Source organism: Larus michahellis, chromosome 23, assembly GCF_964199755.1.
Source record: "Larus michahellis chromosome 23, bLarMic1.1, whole genome shotgun sequence".
Classification (NCBI taxonomy): Eukaryota; Metazoa; Chordata; class Aves; order Charadriiformes; family Laridae; genus Larus; species Larus michahellis.
In genome coordinates, this window is record NC_133918.1 from 882,228 (window position 1) to 905,921 (window position 23,694).

At 65.7% G+C, this 23,694-nt stretch overlaps 1 protein-coding gene across 1 annotated transcript in view; it reads right to left on the bottom strand.

The window, feature by feature from the left end:
• The window catches only part of UNC13A (unc-13 homolog A), a 39,041-nt gene extending 25,339 nt beyond the window's left edge, over nucleotides 1-13,702 (bottom strand). The window contains exons 1-11 of the mRNA XM_074565417.1: nucleotides 13,509-13,702; nucleotides 7,227-7,256; nucleotides 6,715-6,814; nucleotides 6,352-6,469; nucleotides 6,009-6,132; nucleotides 5,774-5,847; nucleotides 5,626-5,680; nucleotides 4,796-4,831; nucleotides 4,012-4,219; nucleotides 3,350-3,475; nucleotides 1,312-1,923 (exon numbers count right to left, since the gene is read on the bottom strand). Coding sequence (XP_074421518.1) covers nucleotides 1,312-1,923; nucleotides 3,350-3,475; nucleotides 4,012-4,219; nucleotides 4,796-4,831; nucleotides 5,626-5,680; nucleotides 5,774-5,847; nucleotides 6,009-6,132; nucleotides 6,352-6,469; nucleotides 6,715-6,814; nucleotides 7,227-7,256; nucleotides 13,509-13,530 — 1,505 coding nt within the window. The 5' untranslated portion in view covers nucleotides 13,531-13,702. The remainder of the gene's footprint in view (nucleotides 1-1,311; nucleotides 1,924-3,349; nucleotides 3,476-4,011; nucleotides 4,220-4,795; nucleotides 4,832-5,625; nucleotides 5,681-5,773; nucleotides 5,848-6,008; nucleotides 6,133-6,351; nucleotides 6,470-6,714; nucleotides 6,815-7,226; nucleotides 7,257-13,508) is intronic.
• Nucleotides 13,703-23,694: the final 9,992 nt, after the last annotated feature.

The window sequence follows — 23,694 nt, forward strand, 5'->3', positions numbered from 1 at the left end:
ATCCCCCCCACACTCATCTTCCCAACAGGACGTCCCTCTGGTCGCTTCCCAACACGCTGGGCCCTCCCGGGGTTAAGAGCTCCCAACACCCCAGTGGCTCCGAGCTCAGGAGGACCTGCCAGCCTGGACATGCTGGTTGTTGCGGGGTTTTTTTCCTCCTCTCTCGCAAAATCGAGACATGGAGGAAAAGAAAATAAATCCTCCAAACACCTCAGCCTCCTGGAGAGCCTGGTGTGACGGGACACTGGGGATGGGTGCCCAGAACCAGGCTGGGGTGAGGCTGTGGGGAGCTCAGGAGACGAATCTGCCCAAACCGTCCCAGTGGGGCCGTGCCTGCGCTAATATGTGGTCCCCAACACTAATCCGGGGTCCTCAGCGCTAATCTGGGATCCTCAGCGCTAATCTGGGGTCCTCAGCACTAACCTGGGGTCCCCAGCCCTAATCCATGGTCCCCAGTGCCCAACGCGGGCCCCCCCCAAGCCCCCTGCCTGGAGAACAGGCACCGCAGGCAGACACGAACTAAAGCCACCTCCGCCAGGACTCTAGCCAGCTCTTGGGCCTAAATATGTTGGTTTTTTTTTTAAAAAAAAAAAAAAAGCTGATTACACATCCTTTTAAATTAGAGATTCCCCAGCTCTGGTCTGTAATTTAAACTAAGGAAAAGACCGAAAAAGCCTGTCACGCTTCCCCTCTGGGCAGAGCGGTGCCGTTCACCAAACCATGGAAAAATGGACGTGTTCAATAATTAAAAGGTAGGGACCGACACATGAATTATTCACGTGCTGTACCAGGGACCTGGCCACCAAATAATTCATCTGCACAGCACAGGAGACCACGGACGAGCTTTTCCTAGTGGCCTAGAGGGAGGATTGACTCCTAGGAAGGAAATTCCCTCCTCTGCCTGTGCCAAGCGCTGGGGTACCCCCTCCATCCAGGGAGCCGACGGCTTGAGCCAGAGGAGCGGAATCGCAGCCCCAAGCCCCCGCTTCCCCCATCCCCAGGATCCCTGGTTATAAACCTGCACCCCCGGTAGCCCTGGCAGGATCTCAAACGCCTCGAGCTCTGCCCCTGCTCAGCGTGGGGCTGGTGGCCGGGCCAGAGCAGCGTGCCCGAGGGGACTGACCCTCGCCAGGGTGGCACGAGGCGGCCTTCCCCCACCTCGACGCCTCAGGCACCTGGAAAAGCCCCAGCCACCGCAGAAGGTCCTTGGCACTGCCCCTTGGCACCAGCGCTAGCCCCGGGTCACCTCCAGAGCACCCCCGGTGTCACCAGGCTCAGTGCCATCCCAAGGACGCTACAGGTCCCTCCTACCTCTCAGCCGGTTTCGGGGGCTCGGGCTCAGGGGCCGCCTCTTGCAGGGGAGCTTCATCCGCTCCCCGCTGGGGCTGGGGGGCCTCTGGGGTTTCCTGGGGGGCAGAGGTATCCTTCTCCTCCTTCCTCTCCTCCTTCCTCTCCTCCTTCCTCTCCTGCTGCTGCGGCTTCAGCTGTGGGACCTGCTGGGGTTGCTGCTGCTGCTGCTGCTGCTGCAGGACCTGTTGCTGCTGCTGCCCAGGGGCTTTCTGCGGCGGGGGGTAGGCATCGTGCTCGGGGGGTTCATAGGTGCCCTGCTCCCGCAGGTCCTCCTCCTCCTCCTCCTCCTCCTTGGGGTAGCCTTCCTCGTTCTCGCTGTAGTCTTCATTGAACTCTTCCTCCTCCTCTTCCTCCTCCTCCTCCAGATAGAGGTCGTCGTCGTCCTCCTCCTCCTCCTCCCAGCGAGGCGAGTCCTTGCGGTAGCTGACGGAGCTGTGGCAGGAGTGGTAGGAGTCGCCGTCCCGTTCATCCAGCTCCGAGTCCCGCAGGCTCTCGTTCTCGAAGTCCTCGCTCAGCTGGGAGCTGCCCTGGCTCAGCTCGGCCGACGAGGCGTAGCGGCTGCTCCCCGTGGGGCTGCGGGGCCGAGGGGAGACAAGGACAGTGTTCCCGTGGGTCCACGCCGCGGCCTGGCCTGCCCCGTGTCACCCCAGCCAGAGCCCGGGGTCCCCCGGGACGCAGCCCTAGGTGAGTGCCGGGCTCCGCGTCGTGGGAGCCGAAGGCACGGACCCGGGAGACTGCGTGGGCTGGGAATAGCACTCTCAGGGGTCTGACCTTCCTGCGTGTGCCTGGGCCGAGCGTGGGGACACGGGACGGCGCCTGTCCCCTCAGCTCACCCCTGCCAGGGGTGGCAGCCCCCCCCCAGCCAGACCCTGCTCCTGCCGGACACCCCGTCCTGCCCCCGGCCCGCAGATCCGGCGCCCAACCTCTGCCCTGACATCCCAGCGCTCCCTCGAGATCTTCCAGGCACCCCCTCTCCAAGGACGACCCCTCAACCCCATCGCTCCCCTTCACCACAGCATCCCTACCCGGGGGTCCCCTCGTCACTCCTCCTGCCAGGCCAGACCCCACCGCCCCATCTGCCCCGCTGGCCCCCGGCCCTTCCAGCACCCCCTTCCCGCAGCCGCCTGCCCCTGGGGGAAGCGGCGGCACAGAGGGGGGGTCCCTGCGTCCCAGGAGGCTACCGGGGACGGGGGGCGGCCGCAGGGCTCCGTGGGGAGAGGGTCACATAAGCAAACATGCAGACAGGACAGGGACATGCCTAGGAAGAGGCCGACACCACGTCTCCAGCACCGGCAGCCGGGGCTCAGGGGTGGGCAAGGGGGAAGGGGACGAGGGGACGGGATGGGCAGAGCCCTGGGCCCAGAGCGGCCGGGCCAGGCGGCGGGAGGACAGGGGACACCGCAGGGAGGAGGGTGCTGGGGACACCCAGGCTGGTCCCGGCAGGGAGGAGTACTGGCATCATCCAGGTGCCTTGGGAAGGGGGTCTTGGGGCACAGGGGTGCAGGAGACACGGCTCATGCCTGGACACCCCTCACCTCCCCGGCCTGATCCTGGCCAGAGCTGGGAGAGGGGCCCCCGGCACATCGCGAGGGTCCCAAATCAAATCACTGCGTGAGGCTTTGGCCCGGCCAGGTGCTCCCTGGGAGGAGGGTGGCATTTGAGTCCCCCAGGCCCCAGCTCCCATACCTGCTGGCCTGACGGGGGAACAGGCAGCAGCGCTGCCAACCGGTCGCTGTGCCGGCGAGCGGGACCGGGGTGCTGGGGCATCGCCCCCCATGAGCCGGGGCGGCAGCAGCAAGAAGGGGAAGCCACGGGGTCAAGAGACGCCTGGAGCATTCCAACGCTGCTCCTCTGCAAGGCGGTCCGGGGCGGGGAGAGGGGGACCCCGCGGCGGCACGGGGCCGCCTTTGCCGGGACTGGTGTTGGCCTCACCACGGCTGCAAGGACCGACCACAGCACTCTGCGACGGCACACGGCACACGACGCGGTAGCGACCCACCTATCCGATAGGTCTAGGGACCGCCTGCTCTCAAGGGAAGGCTGGCGGCTGGTCCGCCTGCTCGACTCGGAAGCGGACTCAGCGTCGCTGCGTCCGTTTGCGGCAGAGTCTACGCTACCATAGCGTCTGCCGGGGAGGAGAGGAAGATGATCAGCAAGGTCCCAGGTGCCGCGCCGCCGCCATCCACCGCGCCCCGGCATCCCCTGCCGCCGTGGGGACGTCGGTCGGGAGGCTCCATCCTGGGGGATGGGGCTGGCACCTTGGGCTGGATGCTGGCGAGGAACCGAACTGCACTGCGACCGCGGGGACAAAGTGCCGGGCAGGTGTCCCTGCCTGCGGCTCTGCCTACGGCCACCTCTCTGTCCCAAACCAGGTCACACACTCGGCTCCCAGCAAGGACAGCCGGGGCTTGCAGGGTCCCGAAGCCCAGCGAGGACAGAGGGCAGTGACCCAAAAGAGCTTGAAAACTTTCCAGTGAGAAGGAAAGGCTTGGGGCTGGCACCATCCCCCTCTTCCTCGCCTCACCATCCTTCCCTCCGTCACCCACCGCCCTGGGGGTGCCATCCCTGGCGTCACCCTGGGGCCCCGCTGGCCTCTGCCACCTGTGGGGGAGGATTGAGAGAGCAGGTCCCCGGGGAGGGAGCTGGCTGCGCCGACGCTACCTGATGGGACGCTGGTCTGAGTAGTCCTCGTAACTCTGCATGGAGTCGGTGTAGGAGTCGCGGGAGCTCTGCTGCTGGTGCCTCATGGGGTACTGGTGGACGGAGGCGTTGGGCTGGGAGGTGGTGTAGTACGGCGGCGGGATGCTGTTGCTGGTCTCACTGCGGTAATCGCTGTCCCGGTCATCCACCGTGCTGTCGGGGTCATCGTCTGCAAGGGGACGCAGGGAGTGGGAAAGGGGATGGCCCCGCGGCTCTCACGGCCAGGGATGCCCCAAATCCGTCCCGCACCCAGCACAGCCCCCGCTACCGCCACCACCGTGTCCACAGCGCTGTAGGACCACGCTGGGGAGACGGACCTAGGAAGGGATGAGGGACAAACTGCACATGTTCCCTCTGCAGAGAGGGGTTTTGGGGGACAAGGGGAGGGCAGAGGGGGGAAATGGGATGTACAGAAGGGGGGAAGAGGACAACAGGGTGCGGGGACCTTCCCTCTGCCCCACCAATGTCCAGCCACTGCGGCAAAGCCTGAGCTGTTCACTGTCACCAGGGCACCCTGAGGGCACAGAGCCTCACGGTGCTGTGTCCCCGCCAGCCTGTGGGGACAGCCCTGCCCTGGACAGGGCACTCGGGGCCTCCGTCCTCACCCAGCACAGAACCACAGCGCGAGGCCGCAGGCTGGACCTGAGCTCTGGGTCCCTGAGCCCTGGGCCAGGCTATGGCATGGCAAAGGGGGGTGTCCTGGGGACCGCCAGGCTGGGAGGAGAGGAGGGGACAGGGTACTTACTCTGCTGTTCTCCCCAGCCAAAATAATTCCAGTTGCCTACAAAAAAAAATAAAATAAAAAGGCGCAGAGACAATAAGGATGGAGGCAGCTCCAGGGCAGCAGCAGGAGCTGCCTGGGAGGAACCAGCATCTCCCAGGCATGGTGGCACCAAGCGGGGCTGGGGACAGTGCCCCAAGCTGGGCTGGGGACAGCACCCAGGATGGGGCACATTGGCACCGAGCCGTGCTGGGGATAGAGACTGAGATGGGACGGGGATGGGCACGGTGTCACTGAAGTGCGCTGGGGACAGTGCCTGGGCCTGGGCCTGGTGGCACCAACCCGGGCTGGGGACAGCGCTATGGCTAGGCACGGTGGCACTGAACCGCACAGGGGACAGTGCCAGGCTGTGCATGGCCCCAGCGTGATTACAGAAGGGGAAACTGAGGCACGGGTTGGGGCAAACCGAGCTGCCACCCCAAATCCCCCAGACCCCTCTGCCAGTGTCCCCCCCTCGCCAGCCTTGCTGTCCCTTGCCCAGGCTCGCTGGGGACTCTCCTTACCAGCCCTGTTGCCATGCCCCCCCTCTGTCAGCCCCACGGGAGGGCTCATGCGCTATGGGGCAGGGAGACAGCAAAGAAATACCGGCAGACATGGGAGGAAGGATGGGAATGGGGATGGGGAGAGGGTGTGGGGTGAGGTGGAGCCCCACTTGGGTTGGGGTCCAGCACCCCAAGGCAGGCACGGACCCCCCCTCCTGCACATCCCCAGTGCAGGAAGCAGGGGGGGGACGGGGCAGTGGCGGGGTGGGGGGGGGATGTTCCGCGACGGGACAGGGACAGGGATGCACTTACAGCACTGGGAGCTGTGGACAGGCAGAGGCTTTTCCTGCTCCTCCTGGAAGGCGTACTGGGGAGAGAGGGGACGGTGAGGGCTCCCCGCTCCCAGCCCCGCTGCGCCCTGCCCGGCCCTCGCCCCGAGCCTGGCTCTGCGCCCGCTTACATCGTCCTGGTCCCGCATGGCATTGAGCTGCTCCAGCTTCTTGGCCCAATACCTGGCCTCCTCCTCGGGGATATCTGCAAGGGGAAAGACCCCGATGGGTTCCCAGACTGCCCCCCCGCCCCAGAACAGCCCCCCAGCTTTTGGGGCTACAGGATCAGATGTCCGGCCCCAGCCCCGAGCATCCTTGGGGCTGGGAGCAAGGAAGGGTCCTGGGGTGCCTGGGGACGGTACCCACCCAGCGGCAGCTCGAAGCGGGTGTCGAGGAGGATACGGTGGAAAGTGGGGTCCTTGGTGCCCGAAATCTCGTTGTCGGTCATGATGACCTGGGAGTCGAGCGTGAGCCATTCCCCAGGGCCCTCCTGTGGGGTGGAAATGGGGGTGAGGAGAGCTGCCAGCGACCCCCCCCCCTTCCCCCACAACCCCACGCACGCGGGGTCCGGCCCCAAGCAGGGATGAAGAAGGACAGCGAAGGATGGCCGTCCCCCCCCGCAACCAGCGAAGGGCAGCCGAAGGGGTGGCAACATGTCCCTTAGGGTCCAGCGGGGGGGTGGGGGGGGTAGATGTGCCTGGCTCCCTACCTCATTGGACTGCCGGATGGTCCGGAGGGGGATCCACACCGTCCCCACCATGGTGTCCCAGATGAGCCCCTTGTTCCACACCTCCACCGTCAGGCCCAGGTCGAGCCGGTTGATCTCGCTGGGGAAGGGGAGAGGCGTCAGGTCACCCACCCGTCCTCCCCAGCAGCCCCCCCGGGGCCACCCCAACCTCCGCCTGCCCCCTCGGCCCCAGGACTTGGGTGAGCCCCCCCCCCCGCCCAGGGTTGGGGTGAGGGGGAGCAGCGGCAGTGGGGGACCTCCCCCTGATGGGAGGGTGACAGGGAGCAGTGGGGCTGGCGGCGGGGGGGGGGGGGGACAGCCCCAGGGTGGACCCCGGACACTCACAACATGAAGTCCTGCTCCCAGGAGGGCAGGTTGCCCCGCACTGCGATGGTTGTGCTCTTGACATTTTGCACCTTCAGTGTCACGTAGGTGTTAAACTTCTCTGTGGGAGCAAGCGGAGGGTGAAGTGGCCCCCAGTGCGCTCCCCGCCCCCCCCGGCCCCTCCCAACCCCAGGCATGCCCCCACCCCCCCGCTGCCAACCTCCCGTGGGGTCCGTCCCCCCCCAATGCCCTCAGCACCTCAACCCCAGCCGGCCGGGCAGGATGGACCCTACAACTGCCAGGGGTGGTTTGGCTGTGAGCCCCCCCCAACCCTGTCCAGGGCACCCCCATCCCTGTGTGTGCCCCCACACACACACACACACTTCCCAAATGTTGCCCCAAAAGCTGAGGCTGAGCCGGTCCCCTTGCCACCCCCCAGCCCCTCCTCTGACCCTGCCACATCCAACCAGCCCAAGACCCCCTTGCCCTGGCCCCCCCCGCCCAGGGTGGGCAGGCAGGTGGGGGCCACTTACCTTGGGGCCCGTCGAATTTGGCCTTTTTAACTGTGGGGACAGAGAGGGAGGGAAGAGGGAAGAGATTCAGTCTGAGAGCCCTGGGGGGGGGGGGCGCTGGGGACCCCCAGCAGGGTGCCAAGGGGGTGGGGGGACCCCAGGCCTGGCCCCACCCCCCACCCTCCCCCCAGTCCCCAGCTGCAAGGTGGGGGAAGCAGCAGGATCCCTCCTGCTGGTGTAAATCAGGAGTCCCCAGTGCCAGGCACGAGGGAGGGGGGAAGAGGCGTGAACTGGAGGTGGGCATTGGAGGGGACAAAGTCCCCCCCCCGCCCCCCAAAAAAAAACCTGCCACAACTTGAAACATCTCCTTGCAGCCCCGAATGACCAGCCCTCACCTGTTGAGGGGGTGTTTAACCCCCCCCCCCCCGGCTTCTGAATCCAGATCCATTTGGGGAAAGAGATGACATTACCATACACACCCCGGGGGGGGAGAGGGGGGGGTTTGGGGAACCTCCCCCCGCTCCGGTGCCCGCCGTGGGGCAGAGCCCAGGGTTAAGGCTCTCAGTATCTCCCAAACGTCTGACCCGGATTTGGTGCAGGAAACCCGGGGTGGGCTGTAACCCACCCCCCCCACACACACACACACCCCCCGCATCCCACAGCAGCCCCGGGGGGTGGTGGAGATCCTGCCCCCCAACTCCGCTGCAGCGGGGAGCCCCGGAATGCCTGTCCCCACACCGCAGCCCTGTCCCCCTCCCGGGGGCACCCAGGGGCCGGTTCCCACCCTGCCCAGTGGGGACCCCTCCCAACTGAACGACTTGGGTGGGGGGGGAAGGGGGGTGCATCTGGGTCAGATCCTGCCCAGCACAACGGGAACAAACCCCCCCCCAATTCCAGCTGGTCCCCCCCGCCCCCCGAGTTTTACACCAGTGCTGGGGGGGAGGTTGGTACCCAGCTTTTGCCCTCAATGGGGGGGGGCAAAACAGGCAGCTGGGCAGAGCCGGGTACCCACGCTGGCGATGCCAGGGGGGGCGAGGGGGGCGAGGGGCATCCTCGAGGCTCACAGGAGGGGAGCAGGCGGGGAGGGAATGACACAGCACCCGGAGAACGGTTAAATGACGCGGGCGCCAGCGGGTGGAGGACCAACGTGACCGAGGAGGGATGAAAATAGCCCTGGCGATATCAAAGGTAATTTGATTTCAGAGACGTGCCGCTCGCCAGCCGCTTATCGCCCGCCGCCAGCGCCGGAGGGGGCCGCGGGGGCTGCCGCCGCCTCCACGTGCCCGGCGGGATTCGGAGGAGGCAACAGGCCACGAACAGTCCCCGCCTGGCCCTGGGGTGCCTCTGGGGAAACTGAGGCGGGGGGGGGGGGGAATCGTTGGCTCAGCCTCAGCAACACCCCTCAGAATAACTGGGGATCCTCCGGCTCGGCCGCCCTCCGCCACCGAGAGGGTCAGGCGTGTGGCGGCTCTTTGCGGTGACTTTGCTCGAAGGAAGGTCGCCGGCCGCGTCACCGGCGGCCGTGTTTCCGGGGAATCACAGGACTCCAGGAGCTGCTTCACTCAGCGATGGCGGGGGTGGGGGGGGTTCGTGCCTGGGGGTTGGTTCGAGGCCAGGCCTGAAGCTCCGGGATCCCAAAGATCCCCCGGCGTCACCGGGTTGGGAGGTCCGGGGGACTGGTGGGGATGGCTGGCATCACTGTGTGTAGTAATATTTCGCTATATCTATTTTTATATATATTATATTCTATGTAGTGTATTATTTTATACATTACATAGAATAAATTCCTATTATTATATTATAATACAGTCTTTGGTACCGGGACCTGTCCGTGGCGTGTGCTCGGAGCTGCACAGGGATATATAAGGTATTACTTCATATATTATATATAATATATTGTTATTATTATTATTATATTATAATACAGTCTTTGGTACAGGGACCGGTCCGTGGCGTGTGCTCGGAGCTGCACAGGGACCCCCGGCGTGGGCACCCACCCTGACCCTGGACCCCGACGCACCCGTCAGGACCGACCGCCCTCCGCCAGCCGCTGCCTCCGAAACGGGAGAGCAGAGGAAGGAAAAGTTCCAAAAATACCCGAGCTGACAGGAACAAACAATTACCCAGGGAACACGTGGCTCTCCTGGCTGTCATCTACTGCCGAGGAGAAGTCCTGCTGCCACCATCTGCGGCTGAGGGCCTCGAGCAGGCTGTGCCACCCTCCCGCCCGCCAACGGGTCCCCAAAGCTGGCGCAGGGGTGGCGGGGCCCAGGGTGCCACCCTGGGGCTAAATTCAACCTGAGCCCCCAGACTGGGGACAGCGGGACCCCCATGGGAGCTGAGTACCCCCCCCAACAGGCTGGAAGCCCCAAGGTGGTGCTGGGGTAACCAGCCTCTGCTCGGGGGGGGGGGGGTGTTGGCCAGTTGGGGGAAACTGAGGCAGGAGGTGGCTGGCGGGGATCGGACTGACAGCGGTTTAAAAACCAGGCTGGGCTGTAGGCATCCTGCAACAGGCCTGTCTTGTCTGTCCACCCCTCTGTCCCTCCAGCCAACCCTCTGTCGGTCCACCCCTCTGTCTGTCCACCCACCCACCCCTCTGTCTGTCCATCCATTGACCTTCCTGTCCATCCACCCATCCCGCCGTCCAGCCATCTCTCCATCCGTCCATCCTTTGACCAACCACCCAGTCACTTGCCTCTCCATCCACCCCCTCCCTCCCTCCATCCATCCATCCACCCACCCACTCATCCATCCATCCGTCCATTCATCCTCTCCCTCTGTCCATCCACCCCTCCATCCATCCATCCACCCACCCCTCCACCCATCCATCCACCCATCCACCCACCCTCTCCCTCTGTTCATCCACCCCTCTGCCCATCCATGCACCTACTCATCTGTCCGTCCATCCATCCATCCATCCATCCATCTATCCATCCATCCACCCATCCATCCATCCTCTCCGTCTGTCTGTCCACCCCTCCATCCATCCATCCACCCACCCACCCACCCTCTCCCTCTGTTCATCCACCCCTCTGCCCATCCATGCACCTACTCATCTGTCCGGCCGGCCGGCCGGCCATCCATCCATCCATCCATCCATTCATCCATCCATCCATCCATCCTCTCCTTCTGTCCATCCACCCCTCCACCCATCCATCCATCCATCCATCCGTCCGTCCATTCATCCATCCATCCATCCATCCTCTCCTTCTGTCCATCCACCCCTCCACCCATCCATCCATCCATCCATCCATCCATCCATCCGTCCGTCCGTCCATCCATCCTCTCCCTCTGTCCATCCACCCCTCCCTCCCTCCATCCACCCCTCCATCCATCCATCCATCCATCCATCCTCTCCCTCTGTCCATCCACCCCTCCCTCCCTCCCTCCCTCCATCCATCCATCCATCCACCCACCCACTCATCCATCCATCCTTCCATCCATTCTCTCCCTCTGTCCATCCACCCCTCCATCCATCCATCCATCCATCCATCCATCCATCCATCCACCCACCCTCTCCCTCTCTCCGTCCACCCCTCCATCCATCCATCCTCTCCCTCTGTTCATCCACCCCTCTGCCCACCCACGCACCTACTCATCTGTCCGTCTATCCATCTATCCATCCGTCCATCCATCTGTCTGTCCATCCGTCCACCCTCTCCCTCTGTCCATCCACCCCTCCATCCACCCCTCCATCCATCCATCCATCCATCCATCCATCCATCCATCCATCCATCCATCCTCTCCCTCTGTTCATCCACCCCTCTGCCCATCCATGCACCTACTCATCCATCCATCCGTCCATCCGTCCATCCGTCCATCCCTCCATCCCTCCATCCCTCCATCTGTCCACCCTCTCCCTCTGTCCATCCACCCCTCTGTCCGTCCACCCACCCACCCACCCACCCTTCTGTCTACCTGCTCCTGTCTCCCCGCCCCTCCCTCCATCTGTCCAGCCGTCTCTCCATCTGTCCCTCCGGATGCCCATCCGCCCGCCCGTCCATCTGTCCGTCTGCCTGGCACCACTTCAGACCGCCCCCCCCCGGCTCCACGCTCCCCTGTCCCCACTCACCCCACACCTCCCAGGGCCGCTCCAGTGCCCTCACCCAGGTGCGTGTCCTGTCCCCCCCCCCCGGGCACGAAGCCCTTGGGGGCTGTGGGTGGCCCCGGCCCCTCTGGGGGAGGCTCTGGGGTGGCACCTCCACCCCCGCGACCCCAAAAATAGGGTGCCAAAAATAGCTGCCCCCAGCGAGCAGTGACGGGGCGGCGGGGGGAACCCGGGAGCTGTTTCTCACCGTCCGCCCCCGGCTTCACTGAGGGTGTCACCGCGCGTGACAGTCCCCGAAACGGGAGTAAAGGCGCAGGCCTCCCCCTGGCACGGGGTGGGGGGGGACCCCAAAGGTGGGGCCAGCTGCTGGGGGACACTGCCACCGGAGAGAGGGCTGTGACAGCACCTCAGGGACGAGGACGGAGCGGGGGGGTGGGAGGGGTCACGGCAGTGGGGGAGCCCCCGTTTTCCTCCTGATTTCCCCCCGGTGGGGGAATCCCAGACGCCCTGTGCCCCCACCTTGTCCCCAGCTGCCACTCTGCCACCCCGTCCCGCCACCCCCGGCACCCACAGGTGCCACCCCCTCCCCACCCGGGTGCCGCAGGGCCTGGGGAGGGGGGAAAGAGCCCCCCCCCCCCCCGCGACTGAGTAACCGCCAGTGAGGTCGAGCCCCACACTGCAGGATTCATCTGCGCACTGAGCTGGGCAGGTCTCAGCACGCTGGGGGGTGGGGATCCCCTCCTTGGGTGCTCCCCCCAATTTCTTCCAGTATGGGGGGACCAGCACCCCTAACCGGGCCCCCACCAGCACCAAACCACCACGTTGACCCCCCCCCCCCCCCAGCATCACCATCCCTGAGGTGGGGCAATGCCTGCAGGGGCATAGGGGCCGGGCGGTGGCAGGGGGAGGGAATTGGGGCTGGGGGTGTAATTTCGGGGGGTATTTAAGGATTTGCAGGGGGGTGGGGAAAGAGAGGGGGATTTGGGGGTGTATGGGGGTTTGGGGGGGGGGGAATGTGGAGGGGCTTGGGGATAGATGATGCTTGGGGGGGGTGCTTGGGGGGGGAATCGGGGGTACGGGAGTAGATGGGGGCGCTGGGGGGAACATCTGGGGCAGGTTTGGGGGTGGGGGCTGTTTGGGGAATGCAGGGAGCTGTGTCTGCGGGGGGGGGTCATGGGGTGTGGGGGGATTTGGGGAGCAATGGTTGGGATGGGGGTGTTGGGGAGGGTGGGCACGTTGAGGGGGGGTGGGGAAGATAGGGGGATTTCGGGGGGAATGTGGAGGGGCTTGGGGATAGATGATGCTGGGGGGGTGCTTGGGGGGGGATCGGGGGTACGGGAGTAGATGGGGGGCATTGGGGGGAACATCTGGGGCAGGTTTGGGGGGGGGTGTGTGTTTGGGAATTCAGGGGGCTGTGCCCGGCGGGGGGGGGAGGGGAATTGGGGTGCAGGGGGATTTGGGGAGCGATGGGGGTGGGGGTGTTTCGGGGGGGTCACGTGGGGGTCTGTGTTTGGGGGGGGTGGAGAAAGATAGGAGGATTTGGGGCTATATGGGGGTTTTTTTCGGGGGGAATGTGGAGGGGCTTGGGGATAGATGATGCTTGGGGGGGAGTGCTTGGGGGGGGGGAGGAATAGGGGGTACGGGAGTAGGTGGGGGCGTTGGGGGGAACGTCTGGGGCGTGTCTGGGCTGGGGGGTGTTTGGGAATTCAGGGGGCTGTGTCCGCGGATGGGGTTGGGGGAGTGGGAGCTTGGGGTGCGGGGGGATTTGGGGAGCTATGGCGGGGGAGTGTTTCGGGGCGGGGGGGCACGTGGGGGTCTGCGTTTGGGGGGGGGTGGTGAGAGATACTGGGCGGGGGGGGAGCGGGAAGGCGGAGAGGGCTGGAGGGGAGAGGCTGGGGGGGCGGGGGTGAGGGGGAAGCCGGTTAGCTGGTGGGGGGGCGGGGGGGCGCGCCCACCCCCACCCTCGCTTCTTCACCCCCCCCAACCCCGACTCCCGCGGCCGGCGCCGCGCGCGCGCCCCCGCCGGTTCATTCATAAATCCACGCGCTGGGTGGTGGGGTTTTTTTTTTTTTGTGAATGGAGCCGTTCTCACGACCCTCCCCCGCCAGCCCCGGGCCCTCCGCTGCCTGCCGGGGTGGGGGGGTGGGGGGGCGAACGCCCCCCCACCCCCCCCCCGGCAGGCAGCGGAGGGCCCGGGGCTGGCCCAACGCCCCCCCCCCTTCCCCTTTTTTTATCCCCCACCCCACTCCCGGTACCTCCGACGCAGAGCAGCGACATGGTCCCGGTGGCGGCTCCGGTGCCGAGGGGCGCGGGAGGGGGGGGTCGGGGAAGGGGCGGGGGGGGGGGGCGCTCGCCGCCGCCGCCGCCGCCGCCCCGGTTGACTAGCGGGCGGCCATCTTGCTTCAGCACCGGGGACAGCTCCTGACGTCAGCCCCACCGCCCCCGCCTTAAAGGAGCCGCCCCCCCCCCCGTCCCCCGCCCCCCCAAAAAACCGCACCCAGGGGTGGGGAGGGAGAGGCGGGTTTAGGGGAGCGGCGGGGGTGGGGGGGAAAGCCCGGTTCTGTGCAGCCCCGGGGGGGTTATCCTGAACGTATGGACTCCGAGGGGGTCCTGCTGTACGGCCCCTGGGGGGGGCGGGGGGGGCAAGGCCGCATTGCCCGGGGGAAGGGCGGGGGGGCGGTGCTGCCCCTCAATGTGGGGGGTGTCCTACCTCCATCGCTTCTGGGGGGGGACGGATCTGCCCACATTGCGCCGGGGGGGTGGGGTGGGGTTGTCTGGCTTGGGTAGGCCTGGGGGGGACTCTGTCCTGACAGCCCTGGGAGGGCCTGGACACCCCCAGAAGGGGAGGATGATTTCGGGGGGCAGCGTTTGCCCCATCCCAGGAGGGGCTCACAGCCCCTGGGGGGCAGGAGGCAGCAGTGTACCTTGCTGTGCCCCCTTCAGAGATGGGTCTGAGCGCGTGGGGATAAACTGTCGTCGTCCCTCCCCAAAAGGGTCCCCTCTCTCCTCTCCACCCCCAAAATGTCCCATCCCAAACCGATGCTCAGATCCGGGCACAGTGATCCAGGGGCTGGAGAAGCTGCCACGGTCCCAGGGAGGGACCAGCACCCCGGCTCCAGATGCTGATGCTCCCGGGAGGGATCCCGCCCAGCGGGGGGTTAAAGAAAACCCCCAACCCCACCAGCTGGGGACGTGGTTTCGTCCTGAGCCTGTCCCCATCCGCTTCCCTTTGCGCTGTGGAGCCAGGTGAGGGACTCACTCTTCCATCCTCCTACTCCCAGTGCCTCTGTAGCGTAAGCAAGGGTGGCACAGCGCCACTTCCAGGGATCGTCCCCTCTTCCAGCAAAAGGTGGGGGTCAGGGACGCCAGGGGACAAAAAGATACCAAGGGAAACTGAGGCACGGGACACCGAGGGAATGTGTGCAGGGCCCTGCGGGACCCGAGTGGCCTGGCCTGATCTCGTATGTGGCACCTGATCGCTAATGCATGGTGGCAGCAGGGGAGCAGGGCCTGAACCCCCCCCTTCCCCCACACGAAGTGGTCGTGGGCCTGGAGCGGGTCGGCGGAGGACTGGGGTCACTGGTGGCAGCAGCAGGAGGCAGGAAGGAGGGTCACCCGTGTGTGCCAGCACACGCGTGTGCGTGGAGCCCAGCGCACACAGGTGTGCCCACGCACATCCACGTGTGCATGCTCACCCCCGCCCTCGGCCACGCACACGTACCCCACATGCGTGCACAGGGACACCCCCCCCCCCACCCCGAGGTGGCAGCGCAAGCAGGGCCACCCACGGCAGGCAGCGGGGAGCCCCACGGAGCCAGGCTGGGAGCAGCACGGCTGCCAGCTCCCTCCCCCCTGCCAGGGATGGGGGTCCCAGGAGGTGATGTGGGGGGGCCGCAGAGGCAGGTAGAGCTCTGCCTGCCAGGGAAACTGAGGCACGGAGAGCTGGGCTTTGCGCCGAGGGATCCATAATGCAGCGGAGATTGGACCATCCTGGGCAATGCAGGATGCCGGGTGCAGCCCTGCCCCGGGACCCCCGGCCGGATCCGCTGGCTCAGCCCCATCCCCTTCCCCATCACGTCCGCTCCCCCGGCACTCTGCTTCCCGGCAGCCCTGCCCCAGGGACGGCAGCGCCAGCCCTCGCCAGGATGGGTGCCAACGCCTGGCATGGCAGCCAGCACCAGACCTACATCCCTCTGCCCCCTCTGTGGGGGGCTTGCCCCCCTCCTGCCTCCCATTGGCACGTAAAAAGCATTTCTGAGCTCCCGTGAAGTCGGGGTGATGCCGGTGACGATGGACCAGCTCTGCTAATCCCGGCTGGATGTACGGTACCCCCTCAGCCCTGGCAGCAGCCCATTCCCCACAGTGCCCGCCCCTGTGCCCCCCACCCTGGCAGGGCAGCAGTGCCCTCCGGGAGGTGCAGGGCTCCCCCCCAGACCCTGCCAGGGCCTTTCCCCCCAGCCAGGGACGTGCCCAGGCCCTTCCCAATTCCACCCAAGTCTCTCCAGCACCCGGTGTATTTTTGGGTGCTGTCTTGTGGCATCTCCTCCCCGCCGCTGCCGGCGCGGCAGCCTCAGGGCAGTGGAGCCCCGGCTTCAAGCAGGACGTGTCTCCTCCGCTCACAGTCAGCGCGTCGCCCGCGTGCACCGCCACACGCGTGCCACGCCACGGAAACACGCTGCCCCATGCCACCCTCCGGCACCCTTGTCCCAAAGCATCTCCCTCCCAGCCCTGGCACCCAATGGCCAGTTGCTCCCACGGCTCACCTTTGGGTTTATTTTCTGCCCCAAGACCCCGTTTGGATGAAAACAAGCCTCATCGGAAGGGAAAATGTTCATGAAAAGCTCCTGAGTTCTTGCCCCAAAGAAGCCTGGCTTTTGATCAAAAATAAGGGTAAAAAAATTGTATTCAGAAAAAAAAAAATAAATATCAGAAAGTAATCTCCAGGCCTCGAAAATAATTATTTCCAGGAGCTGAATTCCTGCAACCTGCCTCTCGTGCTCTTTCCCTCCCTACACAGCCATTGCCCTGTCCCCAAATCCTTCGGCACCGTGTCTGTGTCTGCCCAAAGCCCCCACCCCGGCGCAGGCAGACCCCGGCCAGCAGGATGCTCCCCTCCCCCAAAAGCTTCTTGTCTAAATATCCCCAAATGTCATCAAATCCCCTGCTCGGCATAAAACCAGCTTCTCCTGTGACTCCTGGGCCTTCAAAGCCAAAAAAAACCCCTGAACTCCTGGATCCTCCCAGTAAAACCAGGGTCTCACCTGCCTCCCTCCGGCATCACCGATGGTCACGGGGTTCCAGGGATGCCCCGAGGAGCTGCTGCATCTCCTGGCTCTGCCTGGAGGAGCCGGGCTCTGCCGGGCAGGGTTGGAAGCAGCAGGCAGGAGGGTGGGCAGGGGACAAGGGGGACGGCAGGGCACGCAGCAGGGACTGGGGTTTGTCCCAGTGGGCAGCGCCAGGAAGGACCTGGCTGCAGCTGAGGGTAATCATAGAATCACAGACTGGTTTGGGTTGGAAGGGACCTTCCAGCCCACCCAGTGCCACCCCCTGCCCTGGGCAGGGACACCTCCCACCAGCCCAGGTTGCTCCAAGCCCCGGCCAACCTGGCCTTGAACCCCTCCAGGGATGGGGCAGCCACAGCTTCTCGGGGCAACCTGGGCCAGGGGCTCACCCCCCTCACAGCAAACAATTTCTGCCTCACATCTCATCTCAATCTCCCCTCTTCCAGTTTCAAACCCTTCCCCCTCGTCCCGTGGCTCCCCTCCCTGCTCCAGAGTCCCTCCCCAGCTTTCCTGGAGCCCCTTTAGGGACTGGCAGGGGCTGGAAGGTCTCCGCGGAGCCTTCTCTTCTCCAGGCTGAACCCCCCCAGCTCTCTCAGCCTGTCCTCCCAGCAGAGGGGCTCCAGCCCTCCCAGCATCTCCGGGGCCTCCTCTGGCCCCGCTCCAACAGCTCTGTGTCCTTCTTGTGCAGAGAAGAACAAAGCCATAACCAGTGGTTCAACAACACGCTGAAGCAGGCGATCAGCCCGCGACCCCCAAACCCCGAGTCACATCATAATTCCTGGGATGATGGGCACTAAATCCATCTAAATTGATGGTGATGTGGACAACTGAGACCCCCAACTCTCACTGGAGGTCAGGGTTTCCCCACGGCAGAGCCCAAAGTCCAGGAAAGCTCATCCCTAGGTGGGGAGTGGGGGACAGGCTCAGGGGGAAGGGGGCAGGCGTGACCCCAGCCAGGATCCTTTGGGATCCCCACAGCACATGTCGTGCCCGTGGGGCCTGAAGGACGTCCCCCCCCAGGAACCTCCAACATCCTCAGGGCTGGGTCACGCTGGGACCAAGCCAGGGCAACAGGACCAGGGCTCCGCAGCCGGGACCTGAGATTGCTTTTTCCCAGTGACCGGACCCTGCCACCACGCTGTGAACAGAGATCAGCCCCACAGCTGGCACAGCCCCACTTGGAGACCTGTGGCTAGCGGTGGTCCCCAGGGGTCAGTACTGAGTCCAGTCTTGTTCAACGTGTTCGTCAATGACATGGATGAGGGAACGTCAACCTCCATCCTCTACGTGGATGATGGAGTGTCCCCACAGCACGTTTTCTGGTGACACAAGGCTGGGAGGGGTGGCTGACACCCGGGAAGGCTGTGCCACCATCGACGAGACCTGGGCAGGCTGGAGAGCTGAGCGGAGAGGAACCTCACGGAGCTCAACAAGGGCAAGTGCAGGGTCCTGCACCTGGGGAGGAATAACCCCATGCACCAGGACAGGCTGGGGGTGACCTGCTGGAGAGCAGCTCTGTGGAAAGAGACCTGGGAGTCCTGGGGGACAACAGGGTGACCATGAGCCAGCAATGGGCCCTTGTGGCCAAGAAGGCCAATGGCATCCTGGGGGGCATCAAGAAGAGCGTGGGCAGCAGGTGGAGGGAGGTCATCCTCCCCCTCTGCTTGGCCCTGGGGAGGCCGCACCTGGAGTGCTGGGTCCAATTCTGGGCTCCCCGGTTCCAGAAGGACAGGGAACTGCTGGAGAGGGGACAGCAGACGATGAGGGGCCTGGAGCATCTCTGTGCTGAGGAAAGGCTGAGAGCCCTGGGGCTGTTCAGCTGGAGAAGAGCAGACTGAGGGGGATCTCATCACTGCTCAGCAAGAGCTAAAGGGTGGGGGACAAGACGACGGGGCCAGACTCTTCTCAGTGGTGCCCGGGGACAGGACGAGGGGCAACGGGCACAAACTGGAACACGGGAAATTCCATCTGAACACGAGGAGGAACTTCTTTGCTGTGAGGGTGGCAGAGCCCTGGCACAGGCTGCCCAGAGAGGTGGGGGAGTCTCCGTCTCTGGAGACATTCCAACCCCGCCTGGACGTGTTCCTGTGCCACCTGCTGTGGGTGACCCTGCTGTGGCTGGGGGTTGGAGGAGATGATCTCCAGAGGTCCCTTCTGACCCCGGCCAGTCTGGGATTCTGAGCTGGTCCCCAGCCCCCCCGGTCCCTTGGATGAGACCCCCGCGCAACCCCCTTTGGCTCCGATGTGAGAGCCAGAGGGGAGCAGCCCAACCCCGCCAAGCTGAGCACATTGTGCTCAGTGCACGTGTGTTGGGAGGATGCGGCCAGGCGGCACTGGCAGGGGTGGCGCGGGAGTCCCTCAGCCGCGTGGGGACGTGTCTGTGCGTCTGTCTGGTTTCCAGGGGCCAGGGCTTGTGGGCTGTAGATGGTACCTGCAGCAGCCCCCTCCCGGGGAAGAAGCAGTCAAAGCAACCCCTGAAGCCGTGGAGACCCCGCGCGTCCCTTTGCCTTCCCCCCCCCGGGGTCCCTCCGTCCCCCCGCCGTGGGTGCCGTCCCCGGGCTGTGCCCGGCCGCTGGCACTGCCTCTGCCGTGCAGTGACCACCCACCAGCCCAACCGAGAGAGCAGCCGACCCGCCTCCCTCGGGGCAGCCGAGAGTCCTCTGGGACAGGGATTTATTCCTCGCCTCCATCCAGCTGCTTTTCCCTTTGGGTTTGGGGCTGCTCCGGAGAAAAAAAAAAAGTCTGTGATGGCACCGGGAGCGGGGCATCACGCTGGGTACCTCCCGGAGTAGCCGGGCAGGGATGGAGGCACCGGGCTCGGTGGCAGTGCCGGCGACCAAGGGCTCGGTGAAGTGGCAGCTGTGCTACGACGTGAGGGCGAAGACCTGGTGGATGGTGAGTGGGGGTGGCCGGGTTGGGTTGGGGAGGCCGGGTCGGGGCTCGGCTGCTTGATTTTGGAAGGGGGAGGCCAATGGGGGGGCAAAAGCCGGACTTCGGGCTGAGGACGTGGGGGTTATGCCACAGCCGGGGCTGGGACCGTTGGGGCACGATCTGCTCGTCGATGCTCGTTTGATCGGGTGGTTTCTCTGCATTAGCGGTTTGGTTTTCTATTTCTTCCGGCTGACCTTGGCCTTGCCCCAGGTCCCGGCCAGGCCTGGGGCCGTGCAGGGTCGTCCTCGTCCCCCGGCTCACCCCGAACCCTTTGTTCCCATCAGTGTTTTTTGGGATAAAATGCTGCTGCCGGCAGGGAACAGCATCTCCCCGCTTGGCCATGAAGGTCTCTGCCGGTGTGTGACCCTCGCCCAACCTCTGCCAGCCCCTGTCCTTGGGACGGGCGCCCGCGAGAGGACCCGGGTGTCTGTCTGTCCATCCCGGCTCAAGGCTGGGGATCGCCTTAAGCGGGACCGAAGGCTGGTTTGGGCACAGCGCCAGGCTGTGTTTGGGAAGGAGAGGAAGCGAGAGGTTGAGCCCAGGGGCTGTGGGTCCCCGGGGAGCAGCCAGGGTTTCCACCCAGCGCTGGCAGCGCCTCCCAAGCACCCGCCGCCCTTTGCGGGGACCGTAGGGCAGTTCTCCCAGGCCGGTGCTTGGGATTTCCGGGAAGCAGATGGGCTGAGCGGATTCCTGCCGGGAAGCGGCAGCCGCTGCCACTGCGGCAGCTCAGGTTTGCGAGGGAAGCCCGACAGCCCTGGCCATGAGCAGTACAGGGCACTCCGGCAGCGACAAACCCCGGGGACGCTTGGGTGTCCCCATGCCGCGATGGCACCCAGCGTCGTGCCAGCTCCGCCGGGACAGGGGCAGAGCGGGAGGCCAGATCCTGCCCTGCCGTGGGCGGCAGCGGTTTCCAGGGCAAGAGGCTGGGCCAGTATCAAAGGACCGTAGGTGGAGGGCACCGGCATTTCGGCCCCCCCGTCAGCCCCCTGTGCCGCGGCGGGGACATGGTGCCCCTTCGCTCGGGAGCGCCCACGCTGCCCCGGTGGCCCCGCGGCCCTGCCCCACTGCCGCAAACAGAGCCGGGGCTTCAGAGCAAGAAAATTGGGCCTTTGAGACAGCCCCCGCAGCCCCCCGCTGCCTCCGGCCACCGCCGCCAGCGTGGGGGGGGGGACCGGGTCACGCCGGGACACGGGGGCGGTGGGTGACGCTTGGCGGGCCGGAAGAGGGGCTGGCGGGAGCCCAGGGGCTGTGGGGGTGTCAGGGTGCACCCACGTGTGCCCACTCGCCAGAGCGCTCGCAGGGTTTGGAAGGGTTGGGGGGGGGTGGAAACACAAATGGGACCCTAAATCCCGAATCGGGCTGGTCCTGTCAGCTCCCTCAGCCCATGTTTCCCATCAGCTGCCGCCTTTAACCTCCGAAGTACTTCGGGAATCCGTCTTCTGCGCCTGCGCCCCTGGGAGACACCGACAGCCCCCGGGAATATCTGTCCTCATCCTGGGAGCAGCAGCACTTGGAAAAAAGCCTGTTCTGCTGAATCAGGGCTGAGTGGAGATGCTTCCACCGGGGATGAAAGCTGTGGGAAGCTGCAGCCTCTCCCTGGCTCCCATTTGGGGATCTCTGGCTGGGAATGTGCTCTGGCAAAGGCTGGAGCATCCCAGCAGCTGGTCCATGGTCGACACACGCTCCCAGGACCGATTCTGCCCCACAGCCGCCCATCACTGGCCCCGTCCTGCCCGGCTGGGTGGCACCAGCTCCCTGAGACGGGGGAGTTGTCGCCCTGCCATGCCGCACCCCGGCTTGGCGCGTTTTGCGTTACCCCGTATAAAAAAGGAGCCAAGGTTGGAGCTGACGCAGAGGGACGCACCCCGTGCCCGGGCTTTGCATCGGCCCCTCCCAGCGCCCAGCTCCCAGCGCACATCCATCAGCCGCCGAGGGGCGCGTGATGGATTGACCAACGGAGAAAAAAATTAATCAGGCTGGAGGTAGCGATGAATTACGCGGCTAAAAATACCTCTGCGGCGTCTCCTGTCGAGACGTCCCTGAGCAAAGCACCAAGGAGCCCGAATCTCTGCTGGCACCCCATCCATCACCCCCCTCTGCTCTTCGCGGGGCTGGAGCGAGCATCTGCACAGGAGTGTTTCACGGGCTGGGCTGGCTTCGGCACAGCCGATTTACTGCCGAGCCCTGGCAGGGGATGCGGCAGCTGATCAGTCAATGCGAGCGCGCGAGGCCCTGAGTCAGCAGGTATCGAGCGCAGGGGGAGGCCATCCATCTCGGGGAAGCTCGGCTGCCTGGGGAGAAAGGGAGGAAACCTGCTCGCCAGCACCGCGCGGAAAAAAGCTCTGCTGGGGACGGCTGCGGTGATGGTTGCAGACCAGTTCCTTCACCACTACAGTGGTGGCGAGGTGCCCGGGGCTGGTACAGCCGCCCATGGCACTGGTCCCTGGCAGTGTCAGCCCCTCTGTGGCACCGACCCTTCCCGTGACAAAGTGTGCCAGGATGGTCACCGGCGGGTAAAACTGAGCTCCCACAGCCCCCGCCATAACCTGTGCCCAGGGAGACGGGGGTGTCGGGGGGGAGGAAGGAGGAGGTGAAGGGGTGTCCAGACGGCATCGCAGCATCCAACATCATCGAACCCTTCCCTGGCAGCCCGGTTCTGTCGGGTTTATCCAAGAAAAGGCTTTTTTCCCCCCCCAGTCCACAAGGATGTTGCGGGGTCCAAGCCCCCCCCCAATCCCCCCGCCTCGAGTGGTCCAGAGCGAGGGGGGTCGCAGCCCACCAGCACCTCCCCGCCGTGCCCGGGGCAACCCCAGGTTGGCTTCCCCCCGGCACCCAGAGCCGGCCACTGCCCCGCCCCGTGGTGGCTGGAGGCCACGGGCGATGGGCTCCCTGCGGGGCCGGGGCCGGGGCCGGGGCTCGCCCGTGGCGAGCGCTAGATGGCAGCAGAAGAGCGCACACGGCCAGGGCCACGCTCGGCCCCGCCGGAGGCGGCGGCAGCGGCGCCGCGTCCCGCGGGGCTCCGGGCAGGGCGGGGGCCGCCGGCGGGGACAGCCCGGGCCCGGCTTGGGGACACCCCGGTGGCCGCCCCCGCTGCCCGGGGCGCCCGGCGGCAGGCTCTGCCGCGGGATGCTCTGCCATGGCCCCCCCGGGGCGGGTTGCGGAGGCTGGGAGCGGCGCGGGGGGGGCGGGGAGGGTGTCAAGGTTTGGGGGCGAGTGTGGGCCAGAGGGCGGGGGGGGTGGGGGCGATCGGGGCCATGGGGAGGCGAGGGCGGGGTGCGGGGGGACGTGGGGACCCGGGTCTGCTGGCACCCAGGGTGTCCTGGCACACTGTCACCTCATCCCTTGGGCACCACCGCCTTGGGGGAGGGAAGGGGGGGGCGGGGGGGGGGGCCTCCTCCCACCCCGACACGCGCACGCACATGCACACCGCACGCAGAGGGCACACGCGTGTGCTGGCGCGCTCCCACCCCTGCAAGCACATGGGCGAAGGCACGCGTCCGCGCCCACGCGTGCGTGCGCCCCCGTTGCATGCGCACACCCGCACGCGCACACGTGCGCGCACACGCAGGCAGGCACACGCTTGCAAACATACGTACGCAACCTGGTCACGTCGAAGATGTCCCTGGCCGGGGCAGGGTGGGGGGGTGACACTGGATGAGATTTAAGGTCCCTTCCAGCCCCCAACCGTTCTGTGGTTGTGTGCGTGTGCGTGTACGCGCACGTGCACGCGAAGATGGGCGCACACCAGTGCACGCACGCACACTCGCAATCCCGGGCTCAGGCTCACCCGGGGCGGGCGCAGGCGGGTGCCGGCACGCGCAGGCACACGCAGGTGCCCTCCCACGCGCGTACACCCTCGTGCACGTTCTCAGAGCAGCACGTGCACGCGCGCACACCCGCGCACGCCCATCCGTGTGGGCACTTACACACCCGCGCACAGCCCTTCCCAAGGTTGCTTGTTAAAAAGTACCCGGGTCGGTAAATAGGGGGCAAGGCTGGGGGCCACTGGCCGGGGGGCCGGGGCCACGCTGGGGGGGCTCAGCCCAGCTGCTAATGACCCATGGCCGGTGCCAGCTCTCTAATCCGTGCAGAGGTTCAGGACAAACTGTACCAGCGATTATATAAACCGACTCGCCTCTATTTATTTAATTCCCTTTTATTTATTTACTGCTCAGCCAATTGAAGGCGGGGGAGTGGTGCATCCCCCGGCCCGCTGCGGGCCCGGCTG